Source organism: Rattus rattus, chromosome 8 (assembly GCF_011064425.1).
Source record: "Rattus rattus isolate New Zealand chromosome 8, Rrattus_CSIRO_v1, whole genome shotgun sequence".
Lineage (NCBI taxonomy): Eukaryota > Metazoa > Chordata > Mammalia > Rodentia > Muridae > Rattus > Rattus rattus.
The window spans coordinates 82,626,774-82,652,980 of NC_046161.1; the positions used below are offsets into that span (position 1 = coordinate 82,626,774).

The window sequence follows — 26,207 nt, forward strand, 5'->3', positions numbered from 1 at the left end:
GTTAATAATAAAAAAAAAAGAAATAATTTTTAATTTTACTGCAACAAGCCATGATTGTTAATTTCTGTTATTTTGATGTTGGTGGTATTAGTGTGAGTGGATGTGTACGTGTGTGTGTGTGTGTGTGTGTGTGTGTGTGTGTGTGTGTGTGTGTGTGTGAGTGTGTGTGTGTGTGTGTGTGTTTTGTTCTTGCTGGTATGGAATTACTTATTTTCTATGTTTTCTTGGGTGTACTTATCTGTTTTGGGTTGACTTGAAATTAAACAGAGAATTCTCAAGAAGAAATAAAATGCTGCCTGGCTATAGGAGTTGGCTACTTCTGGTTCCATATTCACACTATGCTATGCATCTCAGCTAAGGTCAATCATTGACTCCTAAGAACCTCCCCCATTCAAGGTCCCTGGGAACTCCAACCCACAGACCCATAACCTAAACCTCTTGTTACCTACAGATTACCATTCATTCTCCTGGTACTCTGGAACTCTCCCATGACTCTCCCCATACCTAATCCTGACAGCCCCATTCCTTTCCGAGTTCTCCTCCTAAGAAGTTCCTTACCCTCAACTGTCTCCTAGGACTAATTTATTCCTCTAATTGGGATTTGAGCATCCTCTCTAGGGTCTTCCTCCTTGTTTAGCTTCTTGGGTCTATGGAGTGTAGCATGGGTATCCTGTACTTTGTGGCTAATATCCACTTATATGTGAGTATATATCATGCATGTACTTTAGGATCTAGGTTACTTCACTTGGGATATTTTCTAGTTCCATCCATTTGCCTCCAAAAATCATGATGTCCTTGTTTTTAATAGCTTAATAGTATCATATTGTGTAATAGAACTCCATTTTCTTTATTCATTTTTCTATTGAGAGACATCTAGGTTGTTTCTATATTCTGGCTATTAGAAAACCTCAATATACTCCATTCACAAATTCTTGACCTTGGTTTCATCTGTTATCACTCATTGCAGGGGACATATAAATGCTCACACAGAGAGGAGGCACAAAGTCCTACCTCAGAGAGGAAAAGGTAGCAGTAACATGATTTTCCACTCAGACATTCCTGTTTCACACAGATAAGCCTCACTGCATATCTACAGGGGCCCTGCAACAAATCATCTTTGATTCCATTGGTCCCTGTTTCGACCCTAATATGTCATGTGGGTGACTTTTCCTTGGGCTATGAGACCAGACTCTCCAAGTAGAGAGTAATGAGTGCATTCAACCCAAATCTGGTTTAATAAACCACCAAGATTCTTGGGTTTGCTTACAGGAATATGGGTAAAATGTTATTTACAGGCTCATGAATGATTCAAAGGCAGCTGGATCACGACAAAGCCTACTATCATTGGTAATCATTCATAAAAGTCACATTCCTTGAGTTCCCTGGAGGACTTGTGGTTAGCTTATTAGGAATGAATCTCCTTCCCCTGATAGTTCTCACTGTCTATATTACATAACCTTGGGGACAAAGGGGCATTTGAAATATTATAAATTTGTGTAACTTCCTCTGACTTGTGAATTGCATACTTCCTGAATCCAACTGACCCTCCCTCCAGAATCGAATGTTTTATTTGGAATAAAATACTACACAACATATGTCAGATCAACTGAGTTAGGTATACTTCCTGCCTTACATTGAAACCTAAACTCCATGTTAGTACCCCAAAGATTGACTCACTTGATCTCTTTATTCTTCTTCCCAACATGCTCACATTGACTGAATGATCATTTGTACTTATTCACATTTTTCTGGTGTTTTATTTGGCTTGCTAAGGATAATTAGGCTTGATAAGTATAATTGCCTGAACTTGGCTTATTATGGCTGCTTTGGCCCAGGCTCTAACCAATTTTAATAAAATAAGGTTTGTTAAAATGCCTGATAGGCATTTTGTGAATAACTCCTCTCATCCTCATCTACTGAGCTCGGATTATTGATTAATCAGCATTCAATTATGTCTTATAAGTGAGAAGTGCTGAAGATTTGCAACTGCTATTCTGATGCAGTTACAAACAGCAGAAGGGAGCCATGAAATAAAAAGTTCATATAAATCTCCAGAGTATGAAATGCAAAGGCAGTGTCCCCTTCTTGCTTTCTTTTCTATTTTCATTGTTCTTATGATTGATTGGTTGTTTGGTGTTTCTTCTTTCTTTCTCTTTTGAGATCAAAATAGACATTTTTAATACTAAGTTTAATTTCAGAATACTTCTACACACATAGAAGTGTCTTACAAGATTATTACAGAGATGCCTATATCCTATATCCTTTGTGCTCTGACTTCTCTCCAGTTATCACAATAACTCACTTATAATGAAATAGCTGAGATTGTTACCTCACTGGTATCTATACTCCATGTTTTATTTAGATGTTCTTAGTATTTTACCTGATGTCTCCCTTCTATTTCTAAAATTACTTTTAAAGTTTCAACTTCATGATAGTTTCAATGACATCTTGGTCACCTCTGGAGCTCACAATTCTAAAACTGCCTTTCTAGTTGTGAGGATGTGGACAGTTAAGGATAGTAACTGGGTATTACATAGAATATCACTGTAGATAGGGCAGTTGTATTTAACCATGTGTTTTGAGTTAGGATGTATGTTTGATTTATTTCTGTTATGAGAAGACCCCAGAAACATGCAGAAGCAAGGTAAAGTTGTCATAATAGCATATCAAAAGGAATGGAAAGCAGCCTACTCCATAGAAGGAGAGACTGTACTCTGATTATCTGAAAGGAAAACTCAATTCAGAATTGTGTATTACAAATTTGTGTCTTAACTCCATTTGTAGGCTCACAGACATTAATTTCTATTTTCATTTATATTTCCCTGTAACTTGTTACCTTTTTTGTTTAATTAGTTTCAGATGTACTCCCAGAAATTGAACACTCCATGGTTTCCTGGCACCGAAAGTGTTTTAAGTATCTTTTAAGTTTCTTCCCATAAACAATATTAACCATTTCAATTATTGGCTCTGGATATCTTTGTTGAATAACAGTATTTAAAACAGTATATTCATGGAAGCTAGATACTCATTGTTACTTTGGTGTCATTGAGTCTATTTACAGAAAACACTAAACAATTATTCATATTGAAATCTTTAAAAAATAAGATAAGGATAATGCTTTCTAAACTGGATTAGTACTGGATGGGTTAATTTATAATGTTTCATTGCTGATCTGCAACTTCCACATGTATACATAAAAAGAAGAATTTTTTAAAAATGAAAGAAAGAAACAGTAAGGTGTCACCATCATCCATTACCTATGTATTAACTGGTCTATTTTGTCTCTTTGCTATAATAGAACCAGAATATTCCCCCTATACTTTTATGGAAAATTTTTCATCAACAAATATATTAATATTAAATAAAGCAACTGCTAAATTTATTTTGTTTATACTTCTGTAATCAATACTTATTGTCAAATTTACTAAGGTCAATATGTTCATTTCCAGCCCTTTCCCTGAAACCCATATTATGCATGAAATAACATAGGAACATATAAGAGAAAACTATTTATAGTGATTACAAATTATTATTTATTTCCCAGGCATTAATTAAATAGGTGCAGAGGGCAAGCAGTGAAAAATGACCCCATAGAAATCAGCGATTATATTCAAATGGGAAGTTGTCATGAAGTCATCCTTCAATCATGCCATAAAACTTCAGTTTCTGGCCCCAAATGCAGTAATTGATACTATTTCCAAACACAAGGAGTTATGCTCAGGGGAAGCAAAACAAAGAATCAACCAAAGCACAATAACAGAAATATTAATTGCGTTTTCCTGAGCCACTCATCCCCAGTGAAAATATCCTGGAGAGTTTCCTTGTATGAAATGATGCCTCTTATATTTCAAATGTCTCTGTGAAAATGATATTAGTCTTGTAAGTTCCTTTGGAAGATTTGAGGGAAGTCATGATCTTGGACTTATAATAGTAATCTAAACTGATCAGAACATAAAATTTCTCTTCTGATCCCCCCCAAAAAAAATGAGTCAAAAGATTTTGTTTTAGACTACTCACTTCAACAGCATGAAGATATATTTCATTTAAGGAGTACTTGACTAGAACTCATGCATAGTGGGATAGAAGTCTCTATGTAGGGCAAAGGTAAGGACCTAACTTTCATTTCTCCTGAAATTTCTTAACATCAGAATGTCACATGACCTTCACGATAATCTCATGAGATACACATAATATGAGATATTATCCTGATATATTATACATAATCTGAAAAAATAAATGAAACAATTTTAAAATAAATAGACTGAGTTTTTAAAAGGGGGTTTCTGTAACAATTGATTTAGGGGTCTCCTTTAGGTTCCTTCTTGAGTTCCTGGATTGATTTTCCTTAAAGTTGTGTATTATGTTGATGCACTGCTGGAGAGCCCAGATGACGGAAGCTTTTGCTGCCCCAAAAAGCATGAGTGGGTTGCAGATGTTGAACACTGAGCCAGAAGTTTTATATTCATGGAGTGTGGGTTTGCTTAGGAATGATTTTTGTATGCCACAGTTTTTCACCTTTAAAATAAGAAATCACTTATTAATTTTTAATTTTTCAGGAGCCTAGTTTGGAAAATTTGAACATTTAAAGAGACTTTGGATTTTAATGTGTTAATTTTTTAAAGACTTGGAGAATTTAAAATTTATGTGATATTCGGAATTATGATATTAACCTGACTTTGAGGACAAAGAATGGAAAGGTTGTGCTACAATAGTGGTATATCTATGTGTTTAATTTATAGAGGATGGAGAGTCTAGATAATTCCTATTACCAATTTAACACATTCTAGAGTCACCTGGGAAGAAAAAGATTTAGTTGAGTTAGAAAATTGACCTTGGAGAAATTGACCTGTAGCGAGGTCTGTGAGTGGTTGTTCACCAGACGATAAGCGTGTGAAGGCCTAGCTCACCTTGGAGAAGACTTTCTGGACAGTAGTTCTGGGTTCTATAGAAAGCTGGTGAAATATTCATCAGTGCACAAGCCAATAAACTGTATCCTTCCACTGTTCTCCTTCAGTTCCTGCTTCAGTTGCTGCCCTAACTTTCCTCAGTCATGGCTATGACCTAAAAAAATCATAAGCTGAAATAGTATTTTATCACTGCAACAGAAAAGCAAATAAGAACAAATAGTGAACTCACTTATATAACTATATAATTGATGGGTCTATTACTATTGTCCTTTAAAGAACCAACATCTCAACAACTCTTTTTTGATGAACGCTTTTTCAATATATGAATTCTGGAAGACAAAGAATATATGAATGCTCATTATTTTTTTTTGCTTCTTTATTTTCTCACATTATAATATAATTATAACTTTTGCCCCTTCCTTTCCTCCCTCCAAGTCCTCCAATAAATTTCTCATTACTGTCTCTCAAATCCATGACTTCTTTTGTCATTGATTGCTATATTATGTTTCTCTATACAAATATATATTCCTAAATACAACCTGGCTACTCTGTGTTATGTTACTTGTAACTATGTTTTCAAGGCTGACCATTTGATGTTGAGTGTACTCTTCTCTGAGTAATACATTTCAAACACATGTTTTAGGAGACAGAACTATGTTAACATGAAGCTCATTACATTTAAAAGAATACTCTTATGTATGGATCAAGATTGTAAAATAACACATCCATTTATATTTTTATAATTTCAAAATTATAATACATGTATATGTCATAATTCTACCATTTTATACTATAAAATTTATACTTATACCATTATAACTGGGGAAACTATTTCTCCCATTCTCAGCATTTCTTTGTTGTCTGGCATGGTTCTTTGTTTAGAGGTGAAGATCAACGCTTTCCTTTGTCCAGGATAACATGACCAATTTTGTTTCTCTTATTCAATTTGTGTTTAAGCACCTGTCCTTACCTTTAATAGGGACAAAGTTAGGAGATTTGCTAAAATAAATGAAACATATTTTAAAAAGACTGACATAGTACCACCTCTGAGTTTGACTTTAACTCTGTTTTACTGATCTCTAGGAACTTTTAAACTTTTCTACAAAAGTACGTAATTTGGCCAGAATGAAAATGCTTTTTTTTGGTACTGGTATGGTGCAGTAAGACCCTTCCATCCAGCATTGAATGTTGAAAGCAGTAGTACTCTAGACTCTTTTGTATGACTTTTTGTGTCGGTGAATTCTCTATTCTTGCAGGTATGTCTCAAGTATTGAATTCCTTGGACTTGTGATAACTGTATGCTTTACATTTTCAGGAGATCTCCAACTATTTTCTGAAAATGTTGAATATTTTGAAAACCCACCAGTAATATGAGATTGTCAATTACTCGCATCTTTGCCAGCAGTTATTCTATCATAACCCCTCCAATTAATGTGACATTTTGTTTACCGTTGGTTTTTATTTAAATGTTTCTAATAATTACTGATTGTATATATATTTTCAGGTATTATTGGTGATATGTCTATTTCAAATAGGAGACTCATTATTCAAATTATCTGGCTATTTTTAACTGGATTATTTCTTTTCTTAAACATTAAGCTATCAATGTTCTTTAATTCTATTAATAGTTCTCCCTAAGACACAATACTGAGATGCGATTACCATTGAGTGTGTTTTCATATATTTATGATGTCCTTTAAGGCACAAATTATTTTTAACTTTAATTATGCCCAATTAATTCTTCTTTTTTTTGCTCATAACCTCAGACTGGGCCAAATTATGCAAAAAACTACCACAAATTTTATGGGCAGAAATATCTGCTCTTGAATTTTTTCAAATGTTATATTTAGCTATTATATTTAGTGAAATCATCCCTGTCTCATAATATAAAGAATAAACATTTACTTGATTATGTAACTTCATCCATTTGCCCATTGGTTGGAAAAATAGTCTTCCTCCATTGAATTTTTGTGAAATGTATAATTTCAACAATATCTAGATGTAGGGATTATTTTTGCAGATTGGCAATTTACTTATATTTAATGGTATAGTTGTATTATGAGAATATTGTAAGATTTAGTAAGTTTTCTAATGGGGAAAACTTGAAACTTCCAATGATATTCTTCTCCTTCAGGTTTGTTTAGATCCTTCCCAGCCCTATCATTATTATTGTTTCTATAAATATTATATGATCAAACATTGTTCTTGGTAATGAAAGTATCTTGAATTTTCACTAGGATTACACTGAACTTTTAGATCAGTTTGGGAAGTATTGCCATTTCACAAAGTTAAATCTGGTAGTTAATGAAGATGAGATGATTTTCCGTGTATGCAATGATTTATTTGTTCAAAAGTGTTGATAATATTAAGGGTAATGTTTTATATTTCTTTAATTTATTTCTAAATATTTTAACATTTTCATGATATTTGAAGTAAACATTTATGATTTCTGAGTTTTCATAATTATCTTTGTTCGCAATGTGGAATACCCTTTTAAAGAAATTATTATGCTATTTTCTTAAAGATTTCTTGAAATTGTTTGTATAAAAAAATTAATCCATATACATGTAAAGGCACTATTATGATTTACTTTCAAATTCAGATCCCTTTTAGCTTCAAGATATGATTGTCCTAACTTAAGATTCTGTTATAATGTTAATTAAATTATAGCTTACACTGTTCATTGCCTTATGGGGAATGGTTTCAGGTTACCACCATTAAGAGTTGTGGATGTCTGTGGTAGTCTCCTGCCTTTGTGTGGATGCTGCTCTTATAACATAGAAAAAAATGTATTTCCCTGTAGAGTGACTGGGAGACGGACAAGAAAGTCACGAATGCTCCTTAGCAGATTCCACTGAGTGTATCTGATAACGCTTTCATTGCCCATGCATTAAGTCCTGATATGCTCATAGCAAAAACTATACTCAGAGACAGAAATAACTTACATTTAACTCTAACTGCCATGTACTAAGCAGTATAAGGCTTAGATTATAAAATTTAAGATCATCTGTCAGAAAACCTGCCTATTAAAATGAAAGCTTGAATTCTGTTACATGCCTCAGTAGATGGTAAATTACTAGATAGTTATTTCATTTTTGTCTCTTTCTATGTAGAAATCCCAGAAGAAAATGTTTAAAGGAAATCTTTCTGAAGTGACTGAGTTCATCCTCGCTGGGTTAACAGACAAACCAGAGCTGCAGCTGCCTCTCTTCCTCCTCTTCCTAGGAATCTATGTGGTCACAGTGGTGGGGAACCTGGGCATGATCACCCTGATACTATTCAGTTCTCACCTGCACACACCCATGTATTATTTCCTCAGTAGTCTGTCCTTCATTGACCTCTGCCAATCGACTGTCATAATTCCCAAAATGCTGGTGAACTTTTTGGCAGTGAAGAACATCATCTCCTACCCTGAATGCATGACTCAGCTCTACGTTTTCATTATTTTTGCTATTGCAGAGTGTCACACGCTAGCTGTAATGGCATATGACCGCTATGTTGCCATCTGTAACCCCTTGCTTTACAATACTGTAATGTCCTATCAAGTGTGGTCTTGGATGGTATTTGGAGTGTTCAGTATAGCTCTGATTGGTTCCACAATTCACACAGTCTGCATACTAAAAATGCATTTCTGTGAGGCTGATACAATAAATCATTACTTCTGTGATCTTTATCCACTCCTAGAACTCTCTTGTTCTGATACTTTTATTACTGAAGTAGTAGTTTTATGTTTTGGTGTTTTTAATATCTTTGTTCCAACTCTGACGATCCTAAGCTCTTATATCTTCATCATTACCAGCATCCTCCAGATTAAATCCACTGAAGGCAGGTCCAAAGCCTTCAGCACCTGCAGTTCACACATATCTGCTGTTACAATCTTCTTTGGTTCCCTTGCATTTATGTATCTGCAGCCATCATCGGTCAGCTCCATGGACCAAGGGAAAGTGTCCTCTGTATTTTATACCATTGTCGTGCCCATGCTGAACCCCTTTATCTACAGCCTGAGAAACAAAGATGTCCAAGTTGCTCTAAATAAGTTCCTTGAAAGAAAGATTTTCTTGTGAACAAAACGGAAATTTCTTTACTAACATTCATGTTTAGAGGGCTAGCAAACAGTTCATATGTCTAAGTATGGTCACATAATGTGAGACTAGTGCTATCACCATTTATTTTTGAAGTTACCAAAGGCAGGACAAGTTTTACCCAGTGGGACATATGAAGGACAGCATCTGCCTGGGATTCAGAAAACCCATCTGCTTATCATAACATGTGTCACACTATTCAGTTTGTCAAACTCTCAAGAGCCTTCTTGTGAATGACTGATTTATGTATGTGAACTATGTTCCTTTTATGCAAGACATATTTATCCTACAGTGAAGAGTAAATACATGTGCCCTGAATTCTTGGTCATCTCAATATTCTATGTAATTAGCCTCTCTAATTAGATACATTTGTAAAGACTTCAGACATTGTAATACCCAGAAATAATAATTTTGTTAAAAAGTAAAATATACAAATATTTTTCTTTCTTTTTACTTTTACTCACTTTATATCCTGGTGGCTGCCCTCTCCAGGCCATCACCTCCCACACTCTTTCCTCTAGCAGTCCCATCCACTTCCCCTTCTAAGATGGTGGAGGCCACCCCTGGGTATCCTCCTGCCTTGGCATATCAATTCTCTATGGTTCTAGGTACTTTCTTTCCCACTGAGGCCTAACAAGTCAGTCCAGATAAAAGAAAATACTGAATTTTTGACTGTAGTAAGGACATTGAATGATATGATGAGGGATAATACAGATTCTCACAAAAAAAAAATGAAAGGACAAACCTTGATGTTGTGTAGATCAGACACACATCACATCACAAAACAAGAATGCACACATATGCACAATTTTCTAAAGCAGAGTGGAAGTAAGGACAAAATTTCTTATGTGGCTCTGTGTTTTCTAGTATTTGTAGGTCTGTGTTCAGCATGGAGCTGACCACAGCAGATTCAGAAGTACATTCTTTTAGTATCACATATGCATGTAATATTTATTCATACCTAGAAAGCAGAACTCATAAAAATTGTTTTCTGATTAATTCCATATTGTTAGAATTATGAAAAATTCTCATATTTTTGTAAAGATTATCCTCAAAAGAAAAAATTGAATTAGAGAGAGATACACAGACTTGAGGAAAAAAATTAGTCCCTATTATTTCCCCTACGTAATTAAATCACATTGCTTCTTTTGAAACTGCATTCATGAAGACGATTTTATGCTTCTGGGAGGTGACTGTGCATATCAGGCTATTCCGTAGCTCTAAGTAGCCTCCAAATATACATCAGGTCCTTATGGTGCCATCCTGGATATAGCAGCATCTGTAGAGTCTTTCTTGTCTCCTCTTAAAGTGTCTCCAAACATGATGCTTCCTTATTCTCTAGAGCTATTTCCGGGTCATAGATGACAATTCTGCTCTTTCTGATTCCTTAAAGCTTCAAAGCTTTGAAAACTTTTAATAAATATAATTCTCACCTAGGATGCTCTAGATGACCATGTTTAGAATCTCTTGGTTACAAAATACAACAAAATGGCATGTTCATGGAAAGAGGTCTTGTAGGAAGTGCAGGATGATGGAGTAGCTGCTGTTTGAAGGAAAAACGTGAGGAGAAAAGAAGTAGGGATAAGAGTAATCAAGATGCATCACATTCATCGATGAAATCACTAAGGAATACATTTAATAAAATATCTTAACTTCATATTGTACAATGTGAAACTGAAAATACAATATATATGCCAAGAATTCCTACCCAGGATTAGGTGGATCAAATGCCGTTGAATGCTATTTCTACCATTGAATGAATGTCACATCGATTTCAATGTTGGCTGAGCCACTTCACATTCCAATCAGCAGTGAAAAGTCTCTTCCTCTATATCCTAAACAGTATTTGTTGTCATTTAATTTTAAGGAAAATTTGTTATTAATTCTTTGAAAATTTGTAGATGCATACAATATATTTTGATCATACTCACACCCACTCCTCTGAAATACTCCAGTATCTTCCCCTATGCCCATTATCTATCCCAAACTTTATGCCTCCTTGGAAAATCTTCTCATGGCCCATTGAGTTACAGTTTTGCTGTCTATGTATAGAATCGTGTAGAGCTCTACACAGTGCCATGATACATCTACCAGAGGCAATACCTCAAAGGCAAATTAGTTCTATCTCTCCTAGGACACAGATTGGACATATGCCTAGTAATGGTATAGTTGGGTCACATATTGGGGCAATTCCATGCCTCTTAAGGGTCTTCCACTATGATTTGCATAGTGTTTGAAATAATTTTCACTACCATCACAGGTATGAAAAAAATTCTCTTTTGTTCTTCCTTGTCAGCTTTTGCTCTCAATTGTTCTCCTAAACGTTGTGATTGTGACTGGAGTAAAATGAAATCTCAAATATTTGTTTGGCATTTTCCTGATGGTTTTGGATACTGAACCATTTGTTAACTATTTCTTCCCTGCTTTAATTTTCTCTTTTGAGATCTCTTGGTTCAGTTCTATAGGCTACTTTTAATTTGGTTGTTTTTTTTTTTTAGGATGATTTTTACTTTAGTTCTTTATGTAATCTAGATCATAATTGTCTTTCAGAAAAGACATCTTGAGAAGATTTTTCCCATTTTTTTCAGCCACTGCTTACTGCAACTGTAGTTTTTTGCTGTAAAGATTTCTACTTCCACAGGATATTATCATTCAATCATTTTTCTTGTTTGGTTATCATTTTGCAATTTTATTTCTCTTCATTTTACCTCAAAATACTCTGCTTTTTATAATAATTTAATTTTATTTACTTTAGATTCCAGTTGCAGCCCCAACTCCCTCCTCTCTTCCCAGTCAAGCCCTTACAGGTCATATTACCCCTCACATTTTCCTCAAAGAAGGGGTAAGCCCCTGACTTGGGCACTACCTTGGAACATCTTGTCCCAGCAGAACAAGATACATCCTCACCTGCTGAGGTCCAATCTTGTAGCTGAGGTAGAGGAAGGGGATACAATGTCAGGCAACAGTGTCCAAGGAAGCCACTCTCCTTATAGGAATCCAACTAAAGAAGAAGCTGCACATTCGCTACTAATATGTCAAGGAACTAGGTCCAGCCCTGCATGCTCTTTAGTTTGTGGTTCAATCTTTGTGAATCACCATGGTCCCAGGCGTCATGATTCTGTTAGTCTTCCTGTGGTGTCCTTGACCCATCTGGCTTGCTCATTTCTCTCCCCAATTCTTCCACAAAACCTCCTGAGTCTGACTGATATTTGACTGTTGTTCTGTGTATCTGTTCTGGTCAGTTGCTAGGTTATTTTCGACAAGCATAGCAGAATATCTTTAACAGTTTCAGATATTGACTCTCTCCCATGGCAGCGTCTCTAGTCATTGGTTGACTGTCTCTTCAGTCTCTGCTCCATCTTTATTCCTGGGTATCTAATAGACAGGAGAATTTTGGGGTTGACTTTTTGTGGGTTGAAGTCCTCCTCCATCCACTGGAAATCCTGTCTGCCTACAGAGGCAGACATTTCAGTCTCTATAATCCCAAATTGATAGCAGTCTCCTCTAGGATCACTCCCATAGGTTCCCTGAATTTTCCTTCGTCCCAGGCCTCCAGCTACTTTAGGAGATACACTCCAGCAATTACCATTCTCACTGGTCCTCATGGCCCTACACCTGATCCTCATCACGGTTCCCCTACTTATCCCCTCTCCCACACAGTTCCCTCTCTCCATGGACCTCTTGTGACTATTTTGTTTTCCCTTCTGGGTAAGATTCACACATCGCCCCTTGTGCCCTCCTTATTACTTACTTTCTTTTGGACAGTGGATTGTACAATAGTTATCCTGCATTTTATGGCTAGTTCCAATCATAAGTGAGCATTGTGGCACTGAATATTTCAAAGTCCACTCTATGCTACCAGCAGGTGCATGTACAGCTCTGCATCTGCTCAAGAGCTTTTGATTTACAAATGAAAAACATGTACATGCAATCTTTATTTTTAATAGTCTTAACTAGGCCAATGGTTGGACACTTTTAATCTCCCAGAGCTAACACATTCCTCTCCAGTATTCCTGTGTTGATACTTGCTAAATTAATATTTCATCTCTGCTACCTCAAACCCAATAAGGGAGCAGACCTCAACCATTTCCCTGCCTGGTACTTCTCCTATTCACTCCTAATGACAGAATCCCTTTCTTGTCTCTGTGTTTCTTGCCTGGGAATCCTAAAAATTCTGCCTCTATCCCTTTGTCTCACAATTACTCACTGGCTTTTTATAGACAAGTCAAAAAACCAACTGTTAGCAGGGACCAGCGGAGGATGTGCAAACTTCTATGTAAACACAAATCATATCCCTAACATCTGACCCTTTTTGTCCAACAAAAAGCCCCCTTTTTCTCAAACATATATTGAGAACAACCATAGCAATTATGTAAATTATAAAGTATAGTATACAATTAATATCCAGTCCATAGTATTTCTCAATTTAGATAAAGTACTCTACAATCTATTCTGAATTAAAGAGTTTAAAATTCTATGCCTGAATCACGTTCTGATTTTAGCTTGTATTACCATCTGAAAACTTCCTTTCAGATCCAAATCATCTTCCTTAATGCTAAACCACTTAAGTTTGATTATGAGACTATATCAACCCCATCAGAAATCTGAGAAAAAATTAAGTACTACCTAGACATACAAGAAACACAAAATCATAGCTTCCAAAACTTAATCCAATTGTAGAAACAGTTGACTACCTCGACAGTTCCCTATTCTTCAAAACATTGGAACATCTGTCTTCAGGCTTCTTTCCCAGGATCATCGGACAAACCTTAAATGATGCAGAAGGACTAGATCACTCTGTCTTGGCAAAGCTAAGCTGTCAACTATTTCACATCATATGTCCTTTCCTCTATAGTGTATTTTTGTCTGTAGATGGGGAATTTTTTGTTCAGTGTCTACTTTGCCAAATTGGAGCAACTCCATATGTAGGTTATTATATCTAATATCTTTTTTGAACCATGAAGGGGGTACTGTCAGGAAGAGACATATCACTAGTCAAATAATCTTTAATAATGAATTAATATTAAATGCCATATTCTGGGGATTTCTGATGTTTTTGAAGACTATGTAAAGTATATTTGAACCATTAAACCTTAACTACACTTAGCTCTTTCTATCTGAATAATATTGAAGTCTATTTATTATAATTAAATCAGAATCTAATACAACCATGAGTTTACTCTCTGGCCCTTAAATTGGGTTCCTTAATCATCCTAAACAGTTTATATTATCAGCTATAGAAGGACTGGGTCAAGATGTTGTATTCTTAAATGAGTTGCCTAGGTAAAATGCTAATAGTAATAATATTAATTTCAAATTTTGTATCAATATACTAAGATTTATAGCAATGAAAACCTGTACTAATGTAAAAAATTAAGATTCAGTTTTGCATCAATATAAAGGTTTCTACCAATGTAAGAGAATGGTTACACAATGCTTCATTCAAGAATAAATTTAGTAATCCATTCCATCAATTTCCTCCATGTTCAAAGTTATGACCATGTCCAAATTATTCTTTAAAATGACAACTTATCTATAATTTATAAAATAACCATACAGAGACACCCAAATTCAAGGGTTCAGGATGATGACTCTTCACAACTTCTTCCTGCTGAATAGGGGCAATGAAAGAATTTTTATGGGCTGAGGAGGAGTAAGAAAATTAGAAAACATTGATTAGACTTAAGAAAGCTAGCTTTGATATCTGTTATCCAGACTGCATGCTTAGAAGGTTCAGAGTTTGACTGAAGTTTTGACTAGGTCCATCTGAAAGGTTGGATGAAGCCAGGTCATCTGCAATTACCAGCTATTTCTGAATCTGTTTTGAAATAAATGCTCTGGAAACAGCTTCAGGAGGAAGGGGACTGAATCAGCAGGTCATTTCACCATCCCAATGGATGAATCTTGTCAGAGCTGTATATTCTCTAAAATATGAATCTCACGATCAAAATTTTAGCACTATAAAGATATTCCTGTGGATTGTGCAAGATAAACAGATCGGCTAAGGATGGTTTTTGCTCCTTGTTTGAGGAGGTAAAAGACAACTCTTCTTTTTATGAGTTAATGTGATCAATAACCGCTTGTGATAAACCTTCATTTCATGCCATATGAAGGATGTCATGAAGAATCTTAAGGATTCCATAACCAACAATATTTATTATCTGATTTATATAAAGTTTTAGATGAGACATTTTTATGTATAAACCAGTTACATGGCTGTTCCTATGGGTAGAAATCAGCAAAAATAGTTACCTGTCCTGTTTGATGGTCTCAAATTTTTCTTTTCTGTAGCCAAATTTTCAGAGGGTCTTCCCCTGCCATATCTGACCCATATCATTGTTGAAGGGGTCAAAGCCTCTTCTCCTTTCCTGTTCACACACGCACAGTGTCTCTCTCAAAATAGCATGTCCTCGATCCAGTTACCTGAAATCAGAGGGGATTGATTCAACCCATGGAATTTTAATATAACCACCAAATTCATAACCATGTGAATTTTGATAACTAAAACAATTAAAACAATCTAAACGAATATTATTATTTCTTGAGATAGAATTCCCCCACCATGTTCTGCCACACCTACATGAGATCAAGGCCTGAGTTATTCATTCATCTGTGTACTTAAATCCTCCCTCATATGAAGATTAATATGTTCATGGGTACATTTGTCCCCTTTCACTTTATACAACTTGAATTAACCTAAGCTTCTACTATCTGCCTAAGTTTTTTTTTAATTTATACCCTGCTCTTTGACAATTTAAGATCAAAATCTCAATTACTTATTCATCTATGTATACTTAAATCCTCCCATTTTTGGAGATCGATATCTCTGTGAATACATATGTCTCCTTTCTCTTTATATATCTTGAATTAGCATACGTTTCTACTATCTGTCTGAGATACAGTTTTCTCCTTATCCTCTGCTCCTGATCTACAATTTAAGATCAAAAGCCTCAATTTATTTATTCATATATGTATATAACTTCAAATAAATTCCCTTCTATTTACTATATGAGCCTTATTTTAGCCTATTAACTTGTCATGCCAGGCTAAACAATCCCAGATTTCCCATGTAGACCATGTTCAAAGAATGAGAGTATTTGCCCTTATATAGACCTTTTCGAATTTTCTTTAAAGCGTTTTTCTCATCCTTTCGACCTTCTATCTCTGTCTCTGTTTCCTACATTTGAGATCAAAGGCCTGGATTTCTTTGTTTCATGCATACTTAAAAACATTTAAACAATTATCGTTACACTCCCTTCTATCCTTAAAGACATTTAAATCAAATATTCCTTATTTATCTAGTTGTTAGAGGCAGTTACATTCTTCTGTTTGTCTCTAACTTTTGAGCAGCCTCTCTTTCCATAACACAGACACCCAGCACCTTTGAGCCCAAACTCTTTGTGGCACCCAGAGGTCTTTGCTAAGGGCCCAGGGTTAATCTCCTCTGCATGCCTTTGTTCTATTTCTGAGGCTTGCACAACTTGGGATGAAACCACGTGATTCAGCTCAGCTCTGCGGAGAAAGCAATCTTCTCCATCTCCGAAACTTACATCACAATGTGTGTCTATTCCATTCGAGAATCTCATTAATTTGTAATAGTGCGTTGGGCACCATCTGTAGTGGTGAATATTTAAAAGTCTACTCCATGCTCCAAGTGGGTCCATGTGCAGCTCTGCACCCGCTCAAGAGTTCTGGATTCACACGCACAAACAAACTTTATATTTAATAGCATTAACTAGTTCAATGGTTGGGAACTTCTAAACCTTCCTGCAGTTAACATACTCCCTCTGATGTTCCAGAATTAACACTTGCTAAATCTATGTTTCATCTCTGCTACCCTAGACCTAAATGGGAGAGCAGCCTCTGGGTCCACTTTCCCAGATTCTTACATATGGCAGGCTCTCCCTCCTTCAGGATCTGCCTCCTACAACATCCTAATGGCAGAATCCCACTTCTTGGTTTTTTGTTTCTTACCCTGGAATCCTACAAGTTCCACCTCTATCCCCCTGACTAGCCACTGGCCACTGGCTCCTTATTGACCAATCCATAAACCAACTGTTGGCAGGGACTTGCACAGATGTGCAAATTCCCATGTAAGCACAAAATCAAATCTCCAACAGAGTATATACCCTATGTGTCTTTCTAAGTCTTGGTTACCTTACTAATTAATGAGGATATTCTCAAGTTCCACCCATTTGCCTGTATATTTCATGATGTATTTACTTTTAATAACTAAATACTATTCCATTGTGTCAATATCACATTACCTTATCCATTATTCAGTTGACGCACATCTAGGTTGTTTCCAGTTTCTAACTATTATGGATAAAGCTGCTATGAATGTATTTGAGCCAGTGTCCCTGTGGTATAGTGGAGCATCTTTTAGATATATGTCCAAGAGTGGTATAGGTAATTTGTGGGTGAGAAATATTAAAATACAGCAACTTTCAGAGAAATTGCTAAAACTATTTTCACAGTAGTTGGACAAGCTGGTACTCCCTCCAGCAATGGAGGAATGTTCCCCCTAGATCAACATCCTCACCAACATGTCCTGAACCTTTAGTTTTTAATCTTAGCCATTCTGATGAGTGTAGGATGTAGCCTCAAAGTCATTTTGATTTGCATTTTCCTGATGACTAAGGATTTCAAAGATTTCCCTAAGTGTTTCTTGGCCATTCAAAATTCCTCTGTTGAGAATTCTCTGTTTAGATCTGTACCAAATTTTTTTCAATTGGGCTACTTGGTTTCTGGACGTACAATTTCTTGAGTTCTTTATATATGTTGGGTATTAGTCCTTGATGAGTTGTATGGTTGGTAAAAATCATTTCCTATCCTCTAAGCTGCCATTTTGTCCTAATGATATGGAAGTACATTTCATAATCAACTTCTGGTTGAAAGTCTATTTTATTAGAATATTAGATATTAGAATGGCTACTGCAGCTTGTTACTTGGATCCATTTCCTTGGGAAATTTTCTCAACACTTTTCTCTGAGGTAATGTCTATCTTTGGTGCTAAGGAGAAGCAGAATAAAGCGATAGAGAAGGAGGAGGAGCAGCAGAAGGAAGGGGATGTTAATGTTCCCCTCTGCATATTTACAGGTCGTTATGAATATTCTTAAAAGCTGGATGTGTACACAGTTTCGTATGTCTAGATGAGCAAATTATATCTTATCAATTAGATCAGAAGTTATTATGTTGTTAGTTCTTTTATGTGGCAATTTATATGAGTTCAAGAGAGGGTGGTGGCTGAACACACTGGGCCACCATAGAATTGGGATGTGTATGTCTGCCATGGTGGCAGCCTGCCTTGAGAATGAGATGTGTAGAGAGATTGTTGCTAGGCTCAGAGAATAGCCATCAGCCGTGTGATATGTGTTGGAGCTAAGCAGGTGAGATGCTTTGCTGACTGAGATGAAAATATCTAACAGAAGTCATGTGACACTATGGTGCCAGATCTAGTGCAGGATAAAAGAAATCATTTTTTAATTTTACTGCAACAAGCCATGATTATTAATTTCTGTTATTTTGATGTTGACAGTATTAGTGGGAGTGTCTGTGTGTGTGTGTGTGTGTGTGTGTGTGTGTGTGTGTGTGTGTGTGTGTGTGTGCTTTTTGCTTTTGCCGGTATGGAATTACTTATTTTCTGTGTTTTCTCAGGTGTAGTTATCCTTTTTGGGTTGACTTAAAATTAAACAGAGAATTCTCAAAAAAATGCAATGCTGCTTGACTACAGAAGTTGGCTACTTCTGGCTCCATGTTCCCACTATGCTATGCATCTCAGTTAAGGTCAACCATTGACTCCTAGGAACCTCCCCCATCCAAGGTCCCTGGCAACTCCTAGAGATTCCAACCCACTCACCCACAACCTACAGCCCTTGTTACCTACAGATTACCATTCATTCATTCTCCTGGTCCTCTGGAACTCTCCCATGTCTCTCTCAACACCTAATCCTTACAGCCCCATTCCCTTCCGACTTCCCCTCCCAAGAAGTTCCTTACACTCAACTGCCTCCTAGGACTATTTTATTACTCTAGTTGGGATTTGAGCATCCTCTCTAGGCTCTTCCTTTTTGTTTAGCTTCTTTGGGTCTGTGGAGTGTAGCATGGGTATCCTGTACTTTGTGGCTAATATCCACTTATATGTGAGTATATATCATGCATGTACTTTGGGATCTAGGGTTACTTCACTTGGGATGATATTTTCTAGTTCCATCCATTTGCCTCCAAAAGTCATTATGTCCTTGTTTTTATAGCTTAATAGTATTATTTTGTATAATAGAACTACATTTTCTTTATTCATTTTCTATTGAGAGACATCTAGGTTGTTTCTATAGTCTGGCTATTACAAATTTCTCCATATACTCACCAGCATGTCCTGACATTTGAGATTTTGATCTTAGCCATTCTGATGTGTTTTCTTACAGAACCCAGCAAGGTCAGCCTAGGGAAACCTCCATCCACAATGGACTGGGCTTTTCCGTAAAGTCACTTATTAAGAAAATGACATATAGCCTTGCATGCAACCTGATTTTATGAAGGCATTTTCTTAATTGTGGTTTCTTCCTCTCATATAATTCTAGCTTGTGTAAGATTGACACAAATCAAGTGAGGAAAATTTCTTTATTGCCCCTAGTCAGAACAAGTTCTACCAGTATGGAACACCATAATCACCTACCAAGAAACCATGCAACTCATACTACAGCCTACTTATGATCCCATACCAAATGTCACTTTTTAGCGGATGTTACTTATTTTGTCATCTGATTGGGGGACAATACTCCACGCACAGTAGATCTCACCATTCATCAAAGAGAGATGCCACCAAATACCAAATTGAAAGAAATGGGTATGCAAGGATTCTACCTCAATATACTCCATTAACAAATCCTTGATCTTGGTTTCATCTGTTATCACTCATTTCAGGGGGCATATAAATGCTCACACAGTGAGGAGGCACACAGTCCTACCTCACAAAAGAAAAGGTAGCCATAACATCAAAATTGCCCTCTCAGACATTCCTGTTTCACACAGATAAGCCTCACTGTATATCTCAGCATCTGTTTCTGCAGGGGCCCTGCAACAAATCATCTTTGATTCCATTGGTCCCTGTTTGGACCCTAATATGTTATGTGGGTGACTTTTCCTTGGGCTATGAGACCAGACTCTCCAAGTAGAGAGTAATGAGTGTATGCAACCCAAATCCGGTTTAATAAACCAGCAAGACTCTTGGGTTTGCTTACAGGAATATGGGTGAAATGTTATTTACAGGCTCATGAATGATTCAAAGGCAGCTGGATCCATACAAAGTCTCTTACCATTGGTAATCTTCATGAATGTCACATTCCTGGAGTTCCCTGGAGGACTTGCACTTAACTTGATAGGAATGAATCTCCTTCCCCTAACAGTTTTCACTGTCTATATTACATAACCTTGGGGACAAAGGAGTATTTGAAATATGATGAATTTGTGTAACTTCCTCTGACTTGTGAATTGCATATTTCCTGAATCCCACTGATCCTCCCACCAGAACAGAATGTTTCACTTGGAATAAGATACTAAACAACATGTGTCAGATCAACTGAGTTAGGCATACTTCCTGCCTTACATTGAAACCTAAACTCCATGTTAGTTCCCCAAAGATGGACTCACTTGATCTCTTTATTCTTCTTTCCAACATGTTCACATTGACTGGATGTTTATTTGTACTTATTCACAGTTTCCTGGTATTTATTTGGCTTGCTAAGGATAATTTGGCTTGATAAGTATAATTGCCTGAACTTGGCTTATTAGGGCTGTACTGGCCCAGGCTCTAAACAATTTTAATAAAATAAAATTTGTTAAAATGCCTGATAGCCATTCTGTGAATAACAGACTCCTCTCATCCTCATCTACTGAGCTCGGATTATTGATTAATCAGCATTTAATTATGTCTTATAAGTGAGAAGTACTGGAGATTTGCAACTGCTATTCTGATGCAGTTAGAAATAGGAGAAGGAAGCCATGAAATAAAAAGTTCATACAAAACACAGAGTATGAAGTGCAAAGGCAGTGTGCTTGTCCCCTTCTTGCTTTCTTTCTTTTTTTCACTATTGTTATGGTCGATTCTTTCTTTCTTTCTTTCTTCCTTCCTTTCTTTCTCTTTTGAGATCAAAATAGACATTTTTAAAACTGAGCTTTAATTTCAGGATACTTTTACACACATAGAAGTTTTTCCAAACTATTACAGAGATGCCTATATCCTATATCCTTTATGCTCTGACTTCTCTCCAGTTATCACCACAGTAACTCATTTATAATGAAATAGCTAAGATTGTTACCTCACTGATATCTATACTCCATGGTTTACTTAGATGTTCTTAACATTTTACCTGATGTCTCCTTTCTGTTTTCAAGAGTACTTTTAAGGTCTCAACTTGGTGATAGTTTCAATGACATCTTGGTCACCTCTGGAGCTCACAATTCTAAAACTGCCTTTCTAGTTCTGAGGATGTGGACAGTTAAGGATAGTTACTGGGTATTTTGTAGAATATCACTGTAGAGCAGGCAGTTGTATTTAGCCATGTGTTTTGAGTGAGGATGTATGTTTGATTTCTTTCTGTTATGAGAAGGCCCCAGAAACATGCAGAAGCAAGGTACAGTTGTCATATTAGCATATCCAAACGATGGAAAGCAACCCATTCTCAGGAAGGAGAGATTGTAATTTGTTTATCTGAAAGGAAAATTCAATTCAGAATTGTGTATTGCAAATTTGTGTCTCAACTCCATTTGTAGGCTCACAGCCATTAATTTCTACTTTCATTTATATTTCCCTGTAACCTAAGGCATTTTTTGTTTAGTATCAGATGTACTCCCAGAAATTTAACACTCCATTGTTTCCTGGAACTGAAAATGTTTTAAATAAAAGTTACTCCCAGAAATAATATTAACTGTTTCAATTATTGGCTCTGGATATTTTTATTGAATAACAGTATTTAAAACAGTATAGTCATGGAAGCTGGATACTCATTACTACTTTGGTGTCTTTGAGTATATTCGCTGAGCACACTAAACAATTAGTCATGTGTTAATTTTGTTCATTGAAATCTTTAAAAACTAAGATAAAGATAATTCTTGATTAGTACTGAATAGGTTAATTTATAATGTTCCATTGCTGGTCTATAACGTCCACATTAAAAAAAAAAAAAAAAACAGGAACATGAAACTCAAGACGGATGATCAAAATGTGAATGCTTCACTCCTTCTTTAAAAGGGGAACAAGAATACCCTTGGCAGGGAAGAGAGGGGCAAAGATTAAAACAGAGACAGAAGGAACACCCATTCAGAGCCTGCCCCACATGTGGCCCATACATATACAGCCACACAATTAGACAAGATGGATGAAGCAAAGAAGTGCAGGCCGACAGGAGCTGGATGTAGATCACTCCTGAGAGACATAGCCAGAATACAGCAAATACAGAGGCGAATGCCAGCAGCAAACCACTGAACTGAGAACAGGACCCCCATTGAAGGAATCAGAGAAAGAACTGGAAGAGCTTGAAGGGGCTCAAGACCCCATATGTACAACAATGCCAAGCAACCAGAGTTTCCAGGGACTAAGCCACTACCTAAAGACTATACATGGACTGACCCTGGACTCTGACCTCATAGGTAGCAATGAATATCCTAGTAAGATCACCAGTGGAAGGGGAAGCCCTTGGTCCTGCTAAGACTGAACCCCCAGTGATCATGATTGTTGGTGGGAGGGCGGCAATGGGGAGAGGATGGGGAGGGGAACACCCATAAAGAAGAGGAGGGAGTGGGGCAAGGGGGATGTTGGCCCAGAAACCGGGAAAGGGAATAACACTCGAAATGTAAATAAGAAATACTCAAGTTAATAAAAAAATGGAGAATTTTTTTAAAAAGAAAGAAAGAAAGGAAGAAAGAAAGAAAGAAAGAAAGAAAGAAAGAAAGAAAGAAAGAAAGAAAAAGTAAGGTGTCACCATCATCCATTACCTATATATTAACTGGTCTATTTTGTCTCTTTGTTTCAGTAGAAACAGAATTCTCCCCTTATACTTTTATGAAAATTTTTTCATCAACAAATATATTAAATGAAGCAACTGCTATATTTATTTTGTTTATACTTCTATAATCAATACCTATTGTCAAATTTACTAAGGTCAATATGTTCATTTAGAGTCCCTTCCATGAAATACATATTATGCTTGAAATGACATAAGAACATATAAGAGACAACTTTTTATAATGATTACAAATTATTATTTATTTCCCAGGCATTAATTAAATAGGGGCAGAGGGCAAGCAGTGAAAATGACACCATAGAAATCAGCGATTATATTCTAATGGGAAGTTATGGAGTCATCCTTCAATCATGCATCAGACTTCAGTTTCTGGCCCCAAATGCAGTAATTGATACTATTTCCAAACACAAGGAGTTATGCTCAGGGGAAGCAAAACAAAGAATCAACCAAAGCACAATAACAGAAATATTAATTGCTTTTTCCTGAGAGCCTCTCATCCCCAGTGAAAAATATCCTTGGAGAGTTTCCTTGTATACATGAAATGATGCCTCTTATATTTCAAATGTCTCTGTGAAAATAATATTAGCCTTGTAAGTTTCTTTGGAAGATTTGAGGAGAGTCATGATCTTGGACTTATAATAGTAATGTAAACTGATCAGAACATAAAATTTCTGTTCTGATTCCCCAAAATAAAAATGAGTCAGAAGATTTTCTTTTAGATTACTCACTTCAACAGCACGAAGACATATTTCATTTAAGAAGTACTTGACTAGAACTCATGCATAGTGGGATGGAAGTCTTTATGTAGGGCAAAGGTAAGGACCTAACTTTCATTTCTCCTGAAATTTCTTAACATCAGAATGTCACATGACCTTCACGATAATCTCATGACACACATATAATGTGCGATATTATCCTGATATACATTATACATAATCTTAAAAAAATAAATGAAATAATTTTAAAATAAATAGACTGAGTTTTTAAAGGGGAATTCTGTAATGACTGATTTAGGGGTCTCCTTTAGGTTCCTTCTTGAGTTCCTGGATTGATTTTCCTTAAGGCTGTGTATTATGTTGATGCACTGCTGGAGAGCTCAGATGACGGAAGCTTTTGCTGCCCCAAAAAGCATGAGTGGGTTGCAGATGTTGAACACTGAGCCAGAAGTTTCATACTCATGGCGTGTGGGGTTGCTTAAGAATGATTTTTGTATGCCACTGTTTTTCACCTTTAAAATAAGAAATCACTAATTAATTTTAAGTTTTCAGGAGCCTAATTAGGAAAATTTGAACATTTAAAGAGACCTTGAATTTTATACTGTTAATTTTTTAAAGACTGGGAGAATTTAAAATTTATGTGATATTTGGAATTATGCTATTAACCTGACTTGGAGGACAAAGAATGGAAAGGTTGTGCTTCAATGGTGGTATATCTATGTGTTCAGTTTATACAGGATGGAGAGTCTAGATGATTCCTATTACCAATTTAACATATTATAGAGTCATCTGGGAAGAATAAAATTCAGTTGAGTGAGAAAATTGACCTTGGAGAAATTGACCTGTAGCGAGGTCTGTGAATGGTTGTTCACCAGATGATCAGAGTGTGAAGGCCCAGCTCACCTTGGAGAAGACCTTCTCTGGACAGTAGCTCTGGGCTCTATAGAAAGCTGGTGAAATATTCATCAGTGCACAAGCCAACAAACAGTATCCTTCCACTGTTCTCCTTTAGTTCCTGCTTCAGTTGCTGCCCTAACTTTCCTCAGTCATGGCTATGACCTAAAAAAAAGCATAAGCTGAAATAGTATTTTATCACTGCAACAGAAAAGCAAACGAGAACAAATAGTGGACTCACTTACATAACTATATAATTGATGGACCTATTCCTATTGTCCTTTAAAGAACCAACATCTCAACAACTTTTTTTTTTGATGAATACATTTTTCAAAATATGAATTCTGAAGACAAGGAATTTTTGAATGCTCATTAATTTTTCTTGCTTCTTTATTTCCTGACATTATAATATAATTATCTTTTCCCCCTTCCTTTCCTCCCTCCAAGTCCTCCAATAAACTTTTCATTACTATCTCTCAAATCCATGGCTTCTTTTGCCATTGATTGCTATATTATGTCTATCTATATAAATATATATTCCTAAACAAAATCTAGATACTCTGTGTGATGTTACTTGCAACTATATTTTCAGGGCTGACCATTTGATGTTGAGTGTACTCTTCTCTGAGGAACACATTTCAAACATGTGTTTTAAGAGACACAGAACTATGTGAACATGAAGCTCATTACCTTTAAAAGAATTCTTTTATCTACCAAGATTATAAAATAATGTATCCATTTATATTTTTATAATTTTAAAAGTATAATATATTTATGTGTCATAATAATACCATTTTATACTATAAAATTTATACTTATACTATTATATCTGTTTGTGTGCTGTTCTCTGGGGAAAACTATTTCTCCCATTCTCAGCATTTCTTTGTTTCCTGTCATGGTTCTTTGTGTAGAGGTGAAGCTTAAAACTTTCCTCTGTCCAGGATATCATGACCAATTTTGTTTTCCTTATTCAATTCATGGTCAAGCACCTGTCCTTACCTTTAATAGAGACAAATTAGGAGATTTGCTAAAATAAATGAAACATATTTTAAAGAGACTGATATACTACCACCTCTGAGTTTGACTTTAACAATACTGTTCCCTAGGCATTTTTAAGCTTTTCTACAAAAGTACCTAATTTGTCCAGAATGAAAATGCTTTTTCTGGTACAGATAGCTAGTTGGAGAGTTAGAAGAAAAAAACTACAATGTGGTAAGACCCTTCCATCCGGCATCATGCTGTAAGCAGTGCTATTCCAGATTCTTTTGTATTGCATTTTGTGTCGGTGAATTCTCTATTCTTGCAGGTGTGTCTCAAGTATCGAATTCCTTGGACTTGTGATAACTGTATGCTTTACATTTTCAGGAGATCTTCAACAATTTTCTGAAAATTTTGCATATTTTAAAACCCCCAAAGTAATATGATATTGTCAATTGCTCACATCTTTGCCAGCAGTTATCATTCTGTCATAATCCCTCCAATCAATGTGACATTTTGGTTAACTTTGGATTTTATTTAAATGTTTCTAATAATTACTGATTGTACATATATTTTCAGGTATTGTTGGTGATATATCTATCTCAAATA

At 35.9% G+C, this 26,207-nt stretch overlaps 1 protein-coding gene across 1 annotated transcript; it reads left to right on the top strand.

The window, feature by feature from the left end:
- Nucleotides 1-7,999: 7,999 nt before the first annotated feature.
- On the top strand, nt 8,000-8,971 carry LOC116906980 (olfactory receptor 150-like). Its single transcript, XM_032909901.1, has one exon. The coding sequence runs from the start codon at nt 8,036-8,038 to the stop codon at nt 8,969-8,971; it is 936 nt and encodes a 311-aa protein (XP_032765792.1). The 5' UTR covers nt 8,000-8,035.
- Nucleotides 8,972-26,207: the final 17,236 nt, after the last annotated feature.